The following is a 17,469-nucleotide window of genomic DNA, read 5'->3' as shown; positions in this document are numbered from 1 at the left end:
GAATGGAAACCGGGGCTGCTGGTCGCAGGGCAACCTGGGCTTAATGCATGAGGGATCAGGTTTAGTTTTGCATCACAAGGCTACGGACTATATACCAAGGTATCTAGTACTCACCTAGCCAGGTACATTTACATAGGTATTGGTGAGTCACAACCTCGCCTTGATATTCGAAGAAGCAGATTGAGACTTCATGACCTCGTCAACAACGCCCATGACCTTGCACAGCCAGTCATCCCTGCCCCTCTGCACGACGACCTGGACGCTGAGCGGCGTGTCGAGATACACCCTGCGATCTGTGACATTCTCATCCCACAGCTCGCGGCACTTTTGGTCCCAGCTACCGAGCACATTGCCAGCAGCCAACGGCCTGCCAAGCTCCAGATCGGCCTCGACAACGGGACGGATGGGCACGGTACCGGCGGGGTAGTCGAACATGACCCAGGAAGAAGTCATGCCGACGGCGTTGTAGCCTTCGATGGGGGGCACCGGGTGCGGCGCGACGGGGCAGACGATGGCGTCCAGACACTGTCTCCGCTGGCCAGTCTGGTGGTCCACCACTTCGCTCCACAGGTCCAGCATCTCGCGCTCGAGCCGGGCGCGCTGGGCCTGCAACTCGGCCACGCGCTCCAGGGGCTGGGCTTTCCCCGCGGACCGGAACCGCGTCCCCATCCACGGCACGAGCGGTTCGCCCGTCGCCTTGATCATCGCGTCCATGACCACCCCGCCGTCCACGCCCATCAGCTTCGACATGACCGACTGTGAGCGCGTCCATGCCGGCGGGGTCAGCAGTTCTTTGACCTGGATTCTCGTACCTGTGGTGGTGCTGGTGCTGCTCGACAAGGCGACAGAGACTTCGTTGAGGATGGACGTGATGGGTGGCAGGAGCGTGCAGTTTCCGTCGCTCCGCAGAATGCCGATTACTAGTTCGCCGTTCGGGCCGCTTCCTTTTATCTCTGGAGGAGGAGGAGGACCACTGGTAGAAAGGGAGGGCGAGGGCGAGGGCCATGGACAAGGCATGCAATCCTCCCCCCATAGCGTCGCTCGGGGAATCACCTCGGCCATGAAGACGTCAATGTCCCTCACAGATCGCGCGATCGGTCCCGCCACGGCCTGGACGCTCGTGCGACTCATTCCTTCCCTTCCCGTGAGTGCCTGCCCACCGTAAGGGATCCGGTTGTTTGACGGCTTAAACCCGTACAATCCATTACACATTGCAGGGACACGGATACTGCCACCGATGTCAGTCCCAATCCCAATGATACTCCCCTTCATGGCAACCAGCACGCCTTCGCCGCCGCTGGAGCCGCCCGCCGTGCAGAGACGGTTTATGGGGTTCATGGTCCGACCGAAGACGTTGTTGACGCTGTCGAGCGAGGCGAGCGTCTGTGGGATGTTTGTTTTGGCAATGATCACGCAGCCTAGTGAGAGTAACAAATTGACCAAGGGCGCGTTCTGGGACGCGGGTTTCTCGCATAGCGAAGCGAGGCCGATGCTCGTGTCCACGCCCTTGATGTTGAATGTGTCTTTGACGGATATGGGTAATCCGTGAAGTGGCCCGAACGGCCTCCCGTTTTGGCTCAGGTATGTATCCAATTCCTTTGCGCGCGATATGGCAGACTCGAACAACGGCTCCGTCAGGCAGTTTGTCAGTTGCTGCGCGATGGCGGCGCGGTGGCAGAAGGCCGAGACCACCTCTTGGGAAGACAGCTTCTTTGTGGCCAGCGCGGAGAGCAGGGTCTCGACGGTGTAGGACTCGGTGATTTCGATCTCGGAGTGCGAGAGGAATTGGCGGGGGGTGTTCAGAACGTTCTGGGGACCGTGGGAGAGGGTTGGAGGGTCATGCGGGAGGATGGAGGAGGGGATGTGCCATTGCGATGGGATCCGGGACCACCGAGAGGCTTGTTTGCGTGCCGCGATGGCTTTCCATGCTGGAGATGACGGGTCTGATGTTGAAGACGACATTGTTTCTGTGCGTGTGCGTGCGTGTGCGTGCGTGTGTGTGGTGTGTGTGTGTGGTGTGGTGGACTGGGGATCAGATCAACTTGGAGAAAGGACCTCGAGGGACTGCAAGCATTCATTCACTCAGTCATTCACTCGCTCAGTCCAATCCGCAAAGCTTGGGAAGGCGGGAGGTTTGTGTATCAATGGAAGGTAATATAAAGGTGAACATCTCCGCATTGGCTTTTGAGTTGCGCAGGGCGTGGAGAAAGACCTGGAGAGACGCCGGAATTGGTCCACACGTCCACATGCCTCGGTCCGAAGATGCTCCTGGCGGGCCCTGCCTTTAACGAGTACTGGGTTCCCTAAATAGGTACTGGGTACTTAGGTACCTACCTACCATACGGTGTGGGCACACCTTTCAGCCTTGGACGGCACCTTGTACCGAATACTCGGTATTGGTACCTACGAGGGTGCATCGAGTTGTCTTAGCCTGCCACAGGCCTGGTTTTTGGGCTTGAGATGCACACCCCGGGACGGTCTCGTAGGAAAACGCCTGGCTTGCATCAACCGGGATCCACGAGTCACCCCTTCACATTCAACGTCAACACAGGTTACAATTCTGGCGTCAAAAGCATACTGCTCGACCCGGTGGGAACCTGCCGTTGGAGGGGCCCCACGACTCTCTGAGCCAGCAGCAACTATATTAATACCCCATACTTATCTCATGGGGAAAGATGATTAAGCAAGAACTATTGACTTTGCGCGGAAGTGCTGGCCAGATGGGGGAAAAAACAAAAGAACCGTCGAAGACGTTCCCGAAACTCTCAGTGCTGAGGACGTTTGAAACGGAATGGATCTGGCGATGTCGGGACGAGTGCCCTCAAGACACTCCCAAGGCTTTATATACCGCCCCAATGTAAGCCCTCGCCTTGTCCGAGCCCAGGCCCACGTTGTCCATCTTGTTCATGACGTACGAAATGGTCAGCTTGCGGTCCAAGTCCACCACCGCCATAGACCCGCCGTATCCGCCCCAAGTACACACCCTCCCCTCGGGCAGCCAGTCAATCCATGTATTTTTCGCTGGGAGAGCGAAGCCAATGCCCCAGCGGATCGGGGCCCCAAAGGCCAAGACATGATCTAACCCGTTGGATTGTTCCTGGAAGATGAGATCGATGGTCTGAGGGGAGATGAAGCGCCGTTCGCCTTCGCCGACCCCGACTTTGCCATCCATCGAGATGACGGACAGGATGCGGTTGACGCCCCGCGCGTTGCTGTGTCCGTTGCCCGCCCCAATCTCTGCCTTCCGGAACAGCTCGCTGTTGGCGAACTCGGCGCGCATGGCCGGGTTGGTCATGACGCGGAACCCAATCGAGCCTGGTTCCAGGGGAGGAGGACCGGCCGGGGGAGGCGGAATCACGTCGGATCGGCGCGGCTCGTCCTTGTCGGAACATCCCAGCTGGAAATCGGCGTCGAGGGGCGTGGCGATCTCTTCTGCAATGAACTCCCTGAGCGACTTGCCCGTCACGCGCCGGACGATCTCCGCGATCAAGTACCCCTGCGTGAATGAATGGTATCCCGACCCCGTACCCGGCTCCCACCAGGGTGCCTGCGCGGCCAGCAACTTTGTAACTTTGGGAGAGTCGCAGATATCCTCGACAGTCACGGGCGCGTCGAATCCCGCCACGCCCGACGTGTGCGAGAGGATGTGACGGATCTCAATGTCTTGCTTCCCGTTGGCGGCGAATTCGGGCCAATACCGAGATACTTTGTCATTTACGCTGAGGACACCCCGGTCGACCAGCAGGAGCACCGCGAAGGCCGCGACCGTCTTGGTCGTGGAGAAGATGTTGGTGATGGTATCCCTCTCCCACGCGCGCTTGTGGTCTCGGTCCGCGTATCCTCCCCAGATGTCCACCACGTCCACACCATTCAGGTTGACGGTGATGGAAGCACCCAGTTCCTCGCCCGAGTCGACGTACTTTTGCAGCAGATTCTTGACCTCGTCAAGTTGCCCATCCGTATGTCCTTGAACTGCCGGCATGGTTGGGTTGATCGCTTATTTTTGGCCACCCCTGTTTTTCTCGCTAGCGACGACAGACTACAGGCAGAACGGGGTAAAGAAGAGAACTTTTGAGTCGTCGCGCACGGTGCGAAGGAGGAGGGTTTTCCTTGCAGACCCATTCGTAGCTAGGTATCTGTACGAGAAATGTCGTGACGGCAGGGTTCGCATCGCGGTGGAAGGCCCCATCTCAACCCGTATTTGGTCGCCAATCGGCAGTATATTAGGCCTACTCTCCTCCGACGACATGACAACGGGGGGTTTGTCCGGTTGGAGGCGGACATTAATCCTTCAGAAAGCGAAAAGTCACCTCATCAAATCGCGGGGAAGGGACAACCAAAGGTCAAAGTTGAACATTGCCCCTCCTCTCCAGCCCCACCGCGCCCGGTGGTGACATATCGACTCGGTGAATGGGATGACCGACCCTCCGTTGACGAATACATCGTACATACTACCTACCTACCTACCACCCTTTGGTTTCCTGGATGGAGCGGCACAGGCATACATCAGGGTGCAATGGTCGGAATTTCACGTGCAAGAAAAAAGGACCGGTTCTTATGGGGGCTCTGGATGATCTCGGCTCCATCAAGGCTTATAGAGTAAGTTGCTCGGAATGTCCTTTAGTTGGGACCATTGTCTCTCTCTCTCTCACACACACACACACACACACACACATCTCGCCAAGTCACTCCCTCGAACTCGGCCTGTCAATCTCTGTCCACCTGGGAATGCGGCAGGTCTCGCATTTTTCCAGCTCAGGCGTACTGTCAGGGTTGATGTGCAGCCAAATTTCCCCGATGCCCTCACGCCGCAATTTCTCCCAGTACCGCTTCCTCGCGCCAGGGGTGAGCCGTTTCCGCGCCTCGTGCTCGACCTTCAACCGCACGGCCGTCCATTTCTTGTTCGGTCGATGCTCCGTCGGCAGGTCATCCAGTGGGGGCACATCCAGCATCTTCTTGCTGCTCATCCTCCTGAGGAAGGGCTGCTCGTAGTGCACTTCACGGGGCATGACGCGGGCCAGGAACTCCAGAGACGCGTCGATGTTGATGTCGATGGCGCGCACGGGGTCGATGGTGGTCTTCATCAGGTAGCTGGCCAGCTGGGGGTACAGGATGCAGAAGTCCGACTGGGAGATGTGGACTGTGCCGCGCACGGTCAGCAGCCAGGCCGGATGTCCCGTCTCCAGGGCCTCCATCGTCACGGCCTTTGCCACTTCGAAATTGTCGGGCCAGTACATGAAGGCCTCCGAGTTGATCCCCAGGAGCGGGACTCGAATGCGGCTCTCCCGCTCTTGCGAAGTCGGCCGCACCGGCTGTCCCCAGATGTCGTAGATGATGCCCTGCGTGATGTATTTGTACCGATGTTTCTGCCGAAGGACCTCAATGGTCGTCGCTGCTCCGAACGAGTGTCCAACCATGGTGACCCCTTCGGTGAAGAATCGATCCTTCCACGACGACCAGTCAATGCCATCCAGACCGATCTTGGAAGCCCCAATTGCAGGCTTGACCCGCAGGTTTCTCGCCGCGACCTTTTCGCCATTCCCTTCACATATCTCCTGCATGATCTGGTAGGCTTCGTCGATCTCAGCCAACCGCAGATCAGTTTGGGCATTGCGGAGTTTATGGTCCACTTTGTGGCCGGGCGTTGTGTCGTGCTTGTCGCTTTGGGCGAAAATAAAGTCTACCGTATCGTAGGGCCTCTTCGCATCTTTTTTTTTGTGCTCTACGTTACCGTTGACCTCGGTACAGTGCCTGCTTCCCGGTCCAGTGTCGGAGTGATTGACGTGAGTTCTCGGGCCGCTTCCGTCGCGATGTTCGAGCGCCACCACCACAAAGCCATGGCTGGCAAACTCTCCACAGACGGATGAGTAGCACGTCCTGGTGCCTCCCAATCCGTGACTGAAGATGATGAGAGGGAATTTGGGCATCCGCGGGCCCCGGGCGGGGGGCTTCCCTTCTATTTCCACAGCCTTCCGACTGCCCGGGGAAGCTTCTCCATAAGGGGGCCAGTGTTCTGCCAGTCTTGCATTTTTGTACGCGGGGATTTTCGTGTACCAGGTTGTGCAGAAGAAGAAGGCCATGACCAAGTGTTCCGGGAGATCGGCGAATTTCCCATAACCCCGGCTCGTCTGATCTCTCGGCCGTGTCAGCCATGTTGGGCGGAACCTTTGCATTTTGGTCGGAGCGCCGGGGTTGTATTTGACATGCAGATGGGCGGGATAGTAGATTGTCATCAACACCGTCTCGAGTGCAAGGGCCCGAACGCCATGCCTCTTGATGTCTGAGAAGGACCGAGGGTTCTTGGCCGGCACTTCGATGTCGATTATCCCAACCTCGTAAGGGCCAGCATAATGCGGTAACTTGCCGTAGAAGGGAACCTTATCCCTCACGCCCTTCGGCGGTCTAGCCTTGCGCTGTTCTTGGTGCGGCACCCCCTGAGGCCTCGTCTTGTGATGCCTGGGGTGGCCGAGAACAAAGTCCGGAAAGATGGAATCGGCGGGCATGACGGCGGGGGTAATCTACCTTGGTGATTGTTGATCTTGGCCGGTATCTCTACCATGTCCTGATGGCAGAGGCACAACCTCAGATCACGGAGGTCATGGATGGGGCGTGACAGGCTTTTAGCATGGCCTGGACGATAGGGTTTCACGAGCGAAGAGAGGTGTGAGGTGCTGCTGAATAAGTCGAAGGGAGTTACGAGACAGAGAAAGGAAAGCAATGGCCGTTGAGCACCGAGGCCATGAGGGACGTTTCTTTGGGTGGCATTGACGGGGCTCGACGGGCTCGACGGGCACCCACCGGCATCGGGAAAGTCGGAGCCAATGACATCACGGTGCGTTCGGTCTTGGCGGACACGTGCACTTGCTATACTGTCCAAAAGAGGAAACAGCACAGGCGCCGACAAGCAACAATCAGCCGTTATATAATATCCTTGCATTGCCGCAAAGAGCTCCTAGACGCACCTGCGCTGACAAGGCATCACATACTTGCGGCAAACCTCCTTGTTCCTTCTCAAGGCAATCATCTTCCAGTCGACAATTCGCCAGCCAGAGGTCTCCCGCTCGGCTTGGTCAGAGCGTTGGAGTCGTTCCGGATATCCGAGCTCGATCGCCAGTGGTCATTCTGCATCCTGGAAAGCGTACTGTCAGGGGTCCGGAATTTCTATGCCTGCAGCGGGAGGGGGATAGGCGTAAAGATCCTGACCCTCAACAGCTTTCTAAACATGTTCAAGGAGAGGGCGCACAGCGCTCTTGCCCCATCGTGCTGGACTGCGACTAAGACTGGCCTGCATCTATATTCGCGCTTGTGCGAATGGCCTAAGTTGCACGCATCGTGGACATGCACCAGACGCACAAGGTGTACGTCGATAGCCGCCATTCTCCGTCCTAGGCTGTTGGTGACTTCAAAGAATCGACTGATGGAATGGATTGACAGGTAGACTGACTAATATAACAAAGTCGGTCGTCGCAGACAGCCTTTCTTTTTCACCACAGTAAACGTGGCTACACATTCTTTAGGTTAATGTGCCGTCTAGTTCTCGTCATGAACGACCTCAAAATGTCGGTTCCGGAAAACGGTCTCGGCTCTCGGGACCGAGTGGTCAACCTGCGTGGCAACCATAATGGGAGGTTGCGAAATCGAAGGTTGCTGTAGCCATGGCTTCAGAAGATGATCATTGGGCCACCCCTTCGAGTCACACTTCAGCTGGGATGTTTGAGGTATCCGATCCCTCGTGAGTACGTCGTTCAATTGCAGAGAGTGATGATGGAGGACTCCCAGAAAGCCAACGTGTACTGTCGGGTGCAGGAAACTGGACGACGGCATTTTCTAGCCCCTTGAATGAATTCTCCAGATTTTGGCGAGCAGCTTGTACAGCCTTGGAAGTCTGTGGTAGCTCCGCAAGGCACTTGAGCAGAGTCCCGTTCACGTGCTTGTACGCCTCCAGCTTGATCTGACCCTTTCGATATTGTTTGCTGACGACTTTCTCCAAAAGATGAACTGCGGCAACGACATGATGAGGATAAGGGTCGAGGGCGATAAACGATGCACTTATCGTCTGGTCCGAATTTGAATTGTGCGTCCCTGTGCTCGACCCCGGTTGTTGAGTTCCACCGACGGTAAATTGGCCATCCAGACCGAATTTCAACGCCCTGAAAATCTCATGTTCGGCTTCGAGCTTTGTGTCTTTTAGTTGCGAGAGTAGATCATCACGCCTCGCGACCTCGAGCGCGTCGACAAGGATCATAATGCCCATGTAATAATGCAGCATAAGTTCGTACCAGTTCAGCCTTTCCACCTGACCGAGAAATGGGAGACGTCGTTCGCAGTCGTTGAGAAGTGGTCGAAACGTAACTCGAAATATCTCAATGCCTAAAGCGGCTGATGTCCAGGCTCGAAGTACCTTTTCATCTTCAGAGCCTTCTCTGAGTGCCTCTTTCAAGACAGAAATCATCTTCCACACATACAGCTTTGCCGCTGCCGCGGCGGCTATGGTTTGCAAGACTTCATCCTCTGTCATTGAGAAGGGATTTCTCCGCCATTCCTCGGTCCTGGTGTGAAAGGATGATGCACCCATTCTGAGCGTCCGCCAACAGGTTTCAGCTTCCACGCCATGCAGTCCCGACGTGAGTGTTGATCTCAGATTCAGTGTGAGCGAGGAAGATGTATCGAATGTTAGCGCTGCCCAGAATGCCCGGGCTTCGCTCCGCAAAAAACTGTCCGAGAGTTTGGAACTCGCTGCCGGCCTTGTCAACGGGTCGGACGCCTGCACCACCATGGATCCACTAAACTGGCAGCTGCGCTGCCCCTCACGAAGTCGTTGGATCTGTTGCAGAGCGGCTTGGACACAAAGTTGCCCTGTTAAGCCGTCCATCTCCTCCTCTTCCGATATTCCCACAGGGACGGGCGTCAAGGAGAAGAGAAACAGGGTCAGGGCAGAACGATACGACACACGATTTACAACCTTCAGCATATCTCTGCGTGACCTGCGCCAGAACTCTCTGACAATGTGCTCAGGCAACACGCCTACACGTTCGGCTGGCGGTAGAAGGTGGAACCACCGTGCCGCAAATGACTGTTTGGCATGTCTAAGGGATTGATCGATCTGGTCCCATCTCTGCTGTGTTTGACTGGGTGACTGGACACTAACTTGTTGATTCCGTGCCTCCCAGTCACCAAAGATTGACTCGTCCAGTTCGGAAAAGTATTCGCTCGGAGGTGAGATAATACTAGAGTTGGGGTCGACACTGACCAAGTTAGCATGATGTTGTCATGTAGATTCTGGCGGTTCCATACACCAATGCGCATGCGTGTTTGCCCATCCAAAAGCCAAAGACCTTGTCGAAGCAGCTTTCGTAGATCCGCTCGAGCCAGTCTCCAACTGATGTTGTTGTGTATTCCAAAGGTGGAGTTAGCGGAATATACGAAGCGGATGCGGTGACCATGTTGGGTGACTCCGTAGAGAGACTTCTGAGGCCTTATCAGTGGTACTGCTGCATCAAGTCTGAATGCACGCACCGAGCATGATCCGGGGCATCTTGAGGGGCAGACTCGCAAAGACTGACCAGCGCATCATTTTCCCCGTCGCGCTGTCGGAGTTCCGGAGACAATGAGGACTGTTCAGAGGTTCCTATTACCGAGGGAGGAGTTGGAGCCTTCCGCTGCCCTCGACTGCCGGTCTTTTTGGCATTATTCATCCACTGACAGACTGGAGGTAAGCTTTTGTTCTCTTATTTTGTTCTCCCTTTCTCTCCAGCGGTAGCATAGCCGCGGGAACACAGAAAAAGACACAACATATCCCGACCTACCTCGAAAGTACATGGTCGCTTCCGACGTCGGCATCTCGAGCAGGATCCAGGCCAACCAGGCTTCCCAGGCCCAGAGCCTATCCGAGCAGCGTCACAGGCAAGACGCGACTGGCGACAACCATCGCAGCTCGAAAACTGCGTCCTCCGGGCGATTGGATTAAGAGTGTTTTGCATGCTAGAGAAAGGGACGGGCAGGTTAGAAAGTGCTTCGCATGCCGGCGGGATGCAATTCTCACGTTGCGAACTTAGGTTAAGGGAGGAAGAGAGGGTCCACCGGGCTGGAGAGCGAAAAAGTCCCCAAGTCAGCGACGGGGGCCCCAACCGAGTCCAACCCCAGAGGCGTTAGCGAGACAGGACCATGCCTGCAGGGTCTCGCCCACGTTGGGGTTGAGCTGAATCTTCGGGCGGTTTGTCGAAGCGGCGAGGGCGGCCAGATGGATGAGTCCGGAATGCCGTCGTTGTCGATTCGCTTTCCCTGCTCGCGTAACTTGAAGAGATGCGGGCCAAGCGAGGTGTCAGCTGGCCCCTCTAATGTTTTATGAAGTGGCGTACCGAGTATCAATTGCACAACAAAGAAACCATCCCTCACCTCCCGAGGTCGTCAGCTGCAGTTTTTCTGGGTGCGTGTACATGTCTACTTGTTCTGCCGTAGCTGCGCATTGTCACCGAATGCTCCGCTGTACACGATTTATCCGCCTTCATGACCAGCTGGGCCAAAAGGAGTCACGACGGAGACAGTTATCTACTCAATCTACCGGATATATTATACTCTGTCGGCGCAACCTTACACCTCGCTTTGGCCATCATTGCGAAATCGATGCGTCAGCTCCAACCAGTTTCCCGCGACACTCGCCAAATCCGAGCACACGCCGGCCCGTCGAGTCTTCACACCACGCCGACAGGATGATAGAATCGCCATCCTCAAGATACCCCAATTCGCCACCTCCTTTCAGGGCGATGGGCTGACTGGCATGCTGAGTCGCCTCAAAGAGACACCCCAGCTCGAACTTCTTGCCCGTCTTCTCGTCCTTGGCGTCGCCCGAGACGGTGCCTGTGCCCATCAAATCGCCCGTGCGCAGTCCGCAGTTGGCGGACGCGTGGTGGGTGATCTGCTGGTAAGGGGTCCAGTACAGGTAGCGCAGATTGCTCGTGCAGATCTGGTGTCGTTTGCCGTCTCGCTCGAGCGACGCCGCGAGTTTGATGTCGAAAGTGCCGTGCTCGAAGTCCTTGAATCGCAGGTGCTCCAGCGGGTGGATCTCATGCTTGGGCGCACACTGAAACGTCTTCAAGGCGTCGAGGGTGATGATCCATGGAGAGACAGTGGTGCCGAAGGACTTGGAATTGAACGGTCCCAGAGGCGGCATCTCAAAGATCTGGATATCCCGACTCGACCAATCGTTCAGCAACACAAAGCCGAAGATGTGGTCTGGCGCATCGTCCACTTTGATTGTCTCGCCATACGGGACCGGTTTGGACACGACGTATCCCATTTCCAGCTCGTAGTCGACAAGTTGGGACAACCCGTAAGTGGGTTCCTTTGTCCCGGCTTTCCAATATACGCCCCGTGGTCGACGAACTAGGGATGGTGATGGAATGACACTGGACGCTCGGCCGTTGTATGCTGAGGGAGCATGATAAAAGTTCTCTGGAATTTTGCTGTTGGTTATAGGCATGCACTGTGTGAGGGTTCAGCAAAAAATGCTTCGAGGCAAATCCGCAATGCAAAAGACTCACGTTGGTGCAATGCTCAAGCGAGCAGAAAAAGTCTGTGTATTCCGGAATGGCCACAGGCAGATGCATCTTCACCTCTGCCAACTTATGCAGGCACGAGTCTGGAACCTTGCCATCTTTGCAGGCAGAAATGATTTGCTCGCGTGCCGCGGTTCTAGTCTTTGCTGAGAGTGCTGCGAAGGTGTTCAAGGCCGCCTATTATGAGCTGGTTAGAGCCTGACAATAGCCCCCTTTAGAGACAGCCTCGTCTACAGCGGGCTGCTGATGCGACATTGCGACGGGGACGAGGATAATGATATTTTCCGTACCTGGCTCAGAGCATCGGCCACCGAGGCGTCTTGGAAGAAGCCCGATTTACTGAGCGCGCGAAGATCCAAACCAAATTCGCCAATGGCCGTGGCACACCGCGGCGTTGGGTCGTCGCCCGTCGAGAATACTCCGAACGGGATGTTATCCAAGGTAAAGGGCGAGTCAGCGGGTATGTTGGATAACAAGCCCATTTTCTTTTGTTTACCCCCTCTTTCAGGGTTGAGAGTTTACAATATTACAACTCAGTCTCAGATCTGCTCCGAGGGATTCAAAGGTCTTCTTATACTTTTTTGATGGATTTGCCGAATTTGCCTTGCTACCCTCAGGCACCTAGCCCATTCCCCCTCGTCTCTCCATCCATGCAAATGGCTAAGTACCCCTCCGTGCCCTCCACACCGACATTCGCGGCCCCGGTCGTCGTCCTGTGCTGCAATGTAAGCCCTATTTCATAAGTGTGGAGCAGCCAATCAGACGCAGTTGAGAATCGGTTCCGAACCTTCCCTTGGGCGCAACGGTTGACGGATGCTTCGTTCGACCCCTTCGCTACCGATGTCCGCCAGGGTATGGAAGAATGGAGCAGAGCCTTATCTTTCCCTCGAGGTCTCCGTTGCTTTTCCGCTGGGTTTCGTTTCAGTCGGACTGGAGGAAACTTGGAGCCGTGTCGTGGCACATGATATTCCGAACGTACATTATATAATTCCCGATCTATCTACCTTGGGGACTCTTTCGCTAACAAATACCCAGTACACCGCCGTTGCTTAACTCTCGAGCTAGCGGGTGTTAAATCGAATCGCTCCCTCGTCCACTCCCCTTCCAATCTCTTCTACTCCCTCACGGCTTTAGCCCGGTCCTACTATATTCCGTCGCCTCCCACCCTATCATCATAGGGAGATGGGGATACTCGAGAGTTATATCTACTCGGATACGTCAGTGCCAAGGAGGCGGCATTTTGCTTAAACGAGCGACACAGGGTCTTGCTTGTCCGAGGCCAGATCTGTCTAGAGGCAACCTCGTAGCCGTCTCAAGCCTTGATAGGGGTGTTCATGCCTTGCATCTGAAATTCTGGTTTACCCTACGAGAACAGGTCCTGCTCCACACCGTAGTTTGTTCTTTCCTGATACAAATGCGATCAGTTAGAAAATAGCCCTTGGCAAAGACCTCTCAGCGATCCAACTTTCTCAAGCCTCAGTAACCTTTTCCACGTATGATGAGACACCAGTATCTTTAGTGGTCACAGACTGGTGCTCAGGCTTGGAGTCAGGATGCTCGAAATGCACACCGGAGCCTCGCCGCCTGGATGATGCCAGGATGTGCAAAGCTAGGATTGGCAACGCAGCTGCCGCTATGAGGCCCGCCATCATCCCCCCAGCCTTTGCGAACCCCAGGGCTTCATACATGGGGACAAACCAGAACGGGCCGATGAAAGACCATATTTGCCGGACCTGGTTAATTGCTGCACCCACGGCGGCCGCCTCGTTGTGGTTGCAATCAACAGCATCTAGAGTCGTTAACGTTGACACCACCTCGGGAAAACAGAATCGTGCGTCTAGTACTCACATGTGACTAGGGTCGTTGTTACGACCTGGAGTCCAAAGGTCAAGATGCCCAGACCGATATCTGGTTTAACAGTCCACCATCCGACGGGAGCATTCTGTAGCGTGACTCCCCATTCCACCATTCCAGCTATCACCACAATCAGCTCACCAGACTCAGACAAAAGACCGTGCGAAAACTCATCAGGGTAAAGGATTACTAACCGATCGCAGTCGCGAAGCCGATATACGATGCCCAAAGGCGGAACTCTGCCGGCCTCCTTTCGGCTGCACCGCGCTTCCAGCGCATCATTCCATCACTCAGGAACCCTCCAACCTGTTCTCCAATGATTGCACCGATCATGATCGCCAGAAACTGCAGTCCGATCTGCTGCGCGTTGAGGCCGAACTTTTCTCCGTAAGCGGTCGGAATAATGACGCTCACTGCGGGACTGGCGAAGCAAAAGACCACGGCATATGAAGCGGCCGGCAGCAAGACACTGGGTCGCAGTAGCATTACATATGGCTGAAAGATCTCAGTGAGGGTGAATGGGGCGGGGTCAATGCGGCGCAAGCTCAAATATTGCTTCTTGATGGTCAATTGTTGTTGTGCAGACGGAGAGTTTCGGATATACAATGTTTCTGGGCAAAGAAACAGAGCGGCAACAAATGTCGCAAGGCTCACCTGGGATTTACCCGTGTCAGGAATATGATTATCTTCTTAGAAAAATTGCAGAAGGTACTCACAATGACAAAGAACCAGTAGACCCATTGCCAGTTGTTTGTGTGATAGACGATGAAACCGGCGAGGAACGGTCCCAGAGAGGGACCTATCGTGAAAGCTACAGTCCAAATTCCCTGGCTGTCAATCAGACTCAGTGGCTCGACCGCATCTTGGGAAGGATATATCGGGAGCTCACAAGCTTGGTTGCTCTCTGGTGGCTGAAGAACGTTTCTGTGACCACAGCGCCGCCCAAGCCGAGAGCGGGGCTCAGAAAGCAGGCCGTGAGGATCCGAAAGGTGATCATGGTTCCATAGGATTTGGAATAAACGCAACCTATGTTCAAGAGTCCACTGCCGAGAGTGGCGAGCAACCAGGTCGGCCGCCTTCCGAAGCGATTGGCAAACGGTTTCCAGAACAAGGGAGCTATTCCCAGGAAGAGGATGTTGACGCCGATGATATAAGTCGCCTTGTGGACGGAGACGCCGAGAGCCTCCATCAAGAGAGGAAGTGCCGGGATGACACCAGCAGCGTTGAGAACTGTGGTCAGTCCTTGGAATGCCACGACAGTGAGATTGGCGTTTTTCTGTGAAATCGGCCATCAGCTTTCAATCCTGTCACAACGGGAGCAGGACTGGGAACTTTACCTTCCAGGAGGGCCAGTTGTAAGGGTCATTAGGGTCGGCGGATGGTAAGGGCTCAAGATCAGTAGTTCCATGGCGTTCAAGGAGGTAAGCTTCGTGCTCCGGCGTCAACTGGTGCCTCTGCTCCATGGAAACGTGAGGCGGCTGCTTTATCTGCAAGTAAGGATAAAGAAGATATGTGCGAGACTTCGGTGGATCTCCATGTTGAATCTTGGGGAAAGGGGAAGCTCAGGATATAAGGGATCTTCTCTTCAGCCCCGTGGGGATGGCGACAACGAGGGCCCTCAGGGCCGCCATATCTGTTTTCAGTTCGTCATCCCAGAAGCGAGCGACGCATGACCTGGACCAGTGCTGCCGTGTTTCCACGTCGTTTACATCAGCCACACGACAACACATGGGAGTCTGGCCAGTTGCATTCGGAATCAAGCACGGAACCTTGCGTTCAGAGGTGGCGGATAAAGTGGCACGGCGCAGGGGTCTGGGCAAGGCTTCACTCCTTCACAGCCGAGTCCGTAGGATCCCCTTCCTGCGGGGTTGCAATCCTACATCTCTCAATGGGTCGGATCTCAAGCGAGCTTTGATATTTCTATCAGTGTTGGCGCTGCGAAATATCTGCTTGATATCGCCGAAGTTTGGGCAGCTGACTTCCAGGAACTTGGACGGACCGTAATCCCTACTGATTGTTAGTCGGGAGTAAATCTCGGCAGACTTTCTCAACACGGTGTTAATAATACCACATCATCCGACGAGGCTGACCAAGAACATCACTATTCTACAGATGTGCTCTCCAGTGGGGACTCGAACTCGGACTCATGGGAATCAGGTCCAAGCAGGCAACATTGGTCCAGCATCTCTCCCATACAGGCGACTCTAAAATTTGAGTCGAAATGATACTCACGGGTCGCGAACCCGGGGTTGATAGAACCCCTTCATGAGCCCCTAGGTCCATCCTTCAGAGCCGAAGTATCCCACGACGCATGCCGGATGCCTTGTCCCAAATCTAACCTTTACGCGCCTTTGCTATTTGTTTTTCGTCCCACGCCTACACAAGCATACAAGGGTCACGGCATACGCGCATAGTATTTCTCGTTACCATGTCTCTGGCACCGGTGGTCCCCATGTCTTCAAAGCGTGCGGACCTGCTGAAATGTGCGCAATTTTTGTTTCCGAATTTACCAAGTCTCCGTCGGCGTAGTGTTCCTGTCGAAATTTAGAAATTTTTCCACTAATGTGGGATGGGAGTGCACTTACCACGATGAATTTGCTGGAATCGAACCAGTAGTCGAATACTTGACTGCCCAAAAAGTGCTAGGTATGCGTTAGCACACCGCTCGCATAGATACAGACGCCAAATTACTCACTCGTCCAACTCCCCAACAGGTCTCATGGCCTTTTTCCTCGAGGTAATTGTGACCTAACATCTGGATGTCAAAGTCATGCACTTCAAACGCCGCGTGGGCGACGTTGGGTTTCTGTCCAGATTTAACCCGCTTGAAGAAAAAGGCGTGATGATCGGTAAACTCGAGACCCCGGTCAATATGGAAGAAGCATGTGATGGGCTTGTCGTCCTTGTAGACGACATCAGACACGGCCAACGCGAGGGTTGAGGTGTACCAATCGAGCATGAGCTGATAAGTCCCATCTGGATAGGTGACCCCGTAGTGGCCCCAGCGGTGGACGGGTGCAGGTCCGGGTTCAAATCGATGGAAATGACCTTTCCTGGGCTTCTCATCCTCGTAGTTGACCACCAACTTCTTCAATCCGGGCGGTGTGCACTCTTTCTTGGTCTGCCCGTGAACCAGATACACATGGTGACCAACAGGATCGGTCAATCTCACCACTTCGCCCCCGCCAGGGGCTTTCAACGAGGAGATTGAAGTCGCGTCCTTGATCTTAGCAGCTCGCTCCAGTTCGGCCCTACTCTCGACTTCGTAGGCGGCACCTTCAAAAAAGCTCTCTCCTTCTGCACGGCGTGCTATGTAGATGAATGGTTCAACGCCATAACCTTGAAAGAAAATTTCTTGGTCGGTTTCATGTGCTATTGACATGCCGAAGTCGGTGTAAAATTGTCGTGCTTTTTGAAGGTCGGCATGATGATAAATGACGAAAGCCGTCGCCTGGAGGCGGATCCGAGGGTCGTCTGTTGGGATAGGCATCTTGTACTGCTCATGTAGACAACTTGTCTTGTCGCCTTCAAATGGAGCCTTCTATAGCGAATTCAACACAACTTCTTTTTATCTGTAAGCCAGCATACACCTGCAACATTGTCCAGGTGATCATGACATTGCTAATGTTGAACGGAATTGCTGCCGCCGCCACGGCTGCTGGACTGCGAAAGGCAGATGCAGGGTCGTTGGAGGTTTGCTTCCCTCTACTGGTACAAGGAGGGCCCATCAGGCCTCCACGGGCTTCCTCAAAACCTGGAAGTGGCCACTCACGGTTCCCAGGAAGGTGGCATGCATGAATTTGTGGCATAGCCGGCAACGGGCCGGCTCAGAGAGAGAAGCACGTTTCAGTAATGCAGTGAGGGGCGGAAAAGGTGGCATGGTCGAGAGCGACACTCGTTCTGGCCCATTGCTTCCTTTCCCGCCACGTCCGCCAGATCAACAATCATGGGACTGTCGGATAAGGGACAGAGGCGCGCGTGTTCTTCGCGAACCTTCATGTCTGTTGGCTATCCGAGATCTGCTGGACGATGATTGTCGCACCTCAATTGAGACAGGGAA

General features: G+C 54.9%; 7 protein-coding genes across 7 annotated transcripts; all 7 read right to left on the bottom strand.

Moving 5' to 3' along the window:
* Positions 1 to 147: 147 nt before the first annotated feature.
* On the bottom strand, positions 148 to 1,962 carry Z520_11611 (uncharacterized protein; the record flags this gene model as incomplete). The annotated part of the gene is made up of 1 exon (XM_016782099.1): positions 148 to 1,962. The coding sequence occupies one exon, from the start codon at positions 1,960 to 1,962 to the stop codon at positions 148 to 150; it is 1,815 nt and encodes a 604-aa protein (XP_016626882.1).
* Positions 1,963 to 2,821: 859 nt separating this feature from the next.
* Z520_11610 (uncharacterized protein) lies at positions 2,822 to 3,982 on the bottom strand (the record flags this gene model as incomplete). Its single annotated transcript, XM_016782098.1, has 1 exon — positions 2,822 to 3,982. One exon carries the CDS (start codon positions 3,980 to 3,982, stop codon positions 2,822 to 2,824), a length of 1,161 nt encoding a protein of 386 aa, XP_016626881.1.
* A 703-nt stretch (positions 3,983 to 4,685) lies between these two features.
* Z520_11609 (uncharacterized protein) lies at positions 4,686 to 6,503 on the bottom strand (the record flags this gene model as incomplete). The annotated part of the gene is made up of 1 exon (XM_016782097.1): positions 4,686 to 6,503. The coding sequence occupies one exon, from the start codon at positions 6,501 to 6,503 to the stop codon at positions 4,686 to 4,688; it is 1,818 nt and encodes a 605-aa protein (XP_016626880.1).
* A 1,190-nt stretch (positions 6,504 to 7,693) lies between these two features.
* On the bottom strand, positions 7,694 to 9,443 carry Z520_11608 (uncharacterized protein; the record flags this gene model as incomplete). The annotated part of the gene is made up of 2 exons (XM_016782096.1): positions 7,694 to 9,245; positions 9,295 to 9,443. The coding sequence occupies 2 exons, from the start codon at positions 9,441 to 9,443 to the stop codon at positions 7,694 to 7,696; spliced, it is 1,701 nt and encodes a 566-aa protein (XP_016626879.1).
* Positions 9,444 to 10,609: 1,166 nt separating this feature from the next.
* Z520_11607 (uncharacterized protein) lies at positions 10,610 to 12,037 on the bottom strand (the record flags this gene model as incomplete). Its single annotated transcript, XM_016782095.1, has 3 exons — positions 10,610 to 11,482; positions 11,541 to 11,732; positions 11,846 to 12,037. The coding sequence occupies 3 exons, from the start codon at positions 12,035 to 12,037 to the stop codon at positions 10,610 to 10,612; spliced, it is 1,257 nt and encodes a 418-aa protein (XP_016626878.1).
* Positions 12,038 to 13,024: 987 nt separating this feature from the next.
* Z520_11606 (uncharacterized protein) lies at positions 13,025 to 14,872 on the bottom strand (the record flags this gene model as incomplete). Its single annotated transcript, XM_016782094.1, has 6 exons — positions 13,025 to 13,344; positions 13,404 to 13,529; positions 13,604 to 14,063; positions 14,126 to 14,236; positions 14,299 to 14,685; positions 14,747 to 14,872. The coding sequence occupies 6 exons, from the start codon at positions 14,870 to 14,872 to the stop codon at positions 13,025 to 13,027; spliced, it is 1,530 nt and encodes a 509-aa protein (XP_016626877.1).
* A 960-nt stretch (positions 14,873 to 15,832) lies between these two features.
* Positions 15,833 to 16,899, bottom strand: Z520_11605 (uncharacterized protein; the record flags this gene model as incomplete). The annotated part of the gene is made up of 3 exons (XM_016782093.1): positions 15,833 to 15,943; positions 15,995 to 16,051; positions 16,105 to 16,899. The coding sequence occupies 3 exons, from the start codon at positions 16,897 to 16,899 to the stop codon at positions 15,833 to 15,835; spliced, it is 963 nt and encodes a 320-aa protein (XP_016626876.1).
* Between the last annotated feature and the right edge of the window lie 570 nt (positions 16,900 to 17,469).

The sequence above is a fragment of the Fonsecaea multimorphosa genome (genome assembly GCF_000836435.1).
Source record: "Fonsecaea multimorphosa CBS 102226 unplaced genomic scaffold supercont1.40, whole genome shotgun sequence".
Lineage (NCBI taxonomy): Eukaryota > Fungi > Ascomycota > Eurotiomycetes > Chaetothyriales > Herpotrichiellaceae > Fonsecaea > Fonsecaea multimorphosa.
Note: the sequence above shows the minus strand (reverse complement) of the source record. Positions and strands in the feature narration are given on the sequence as shown.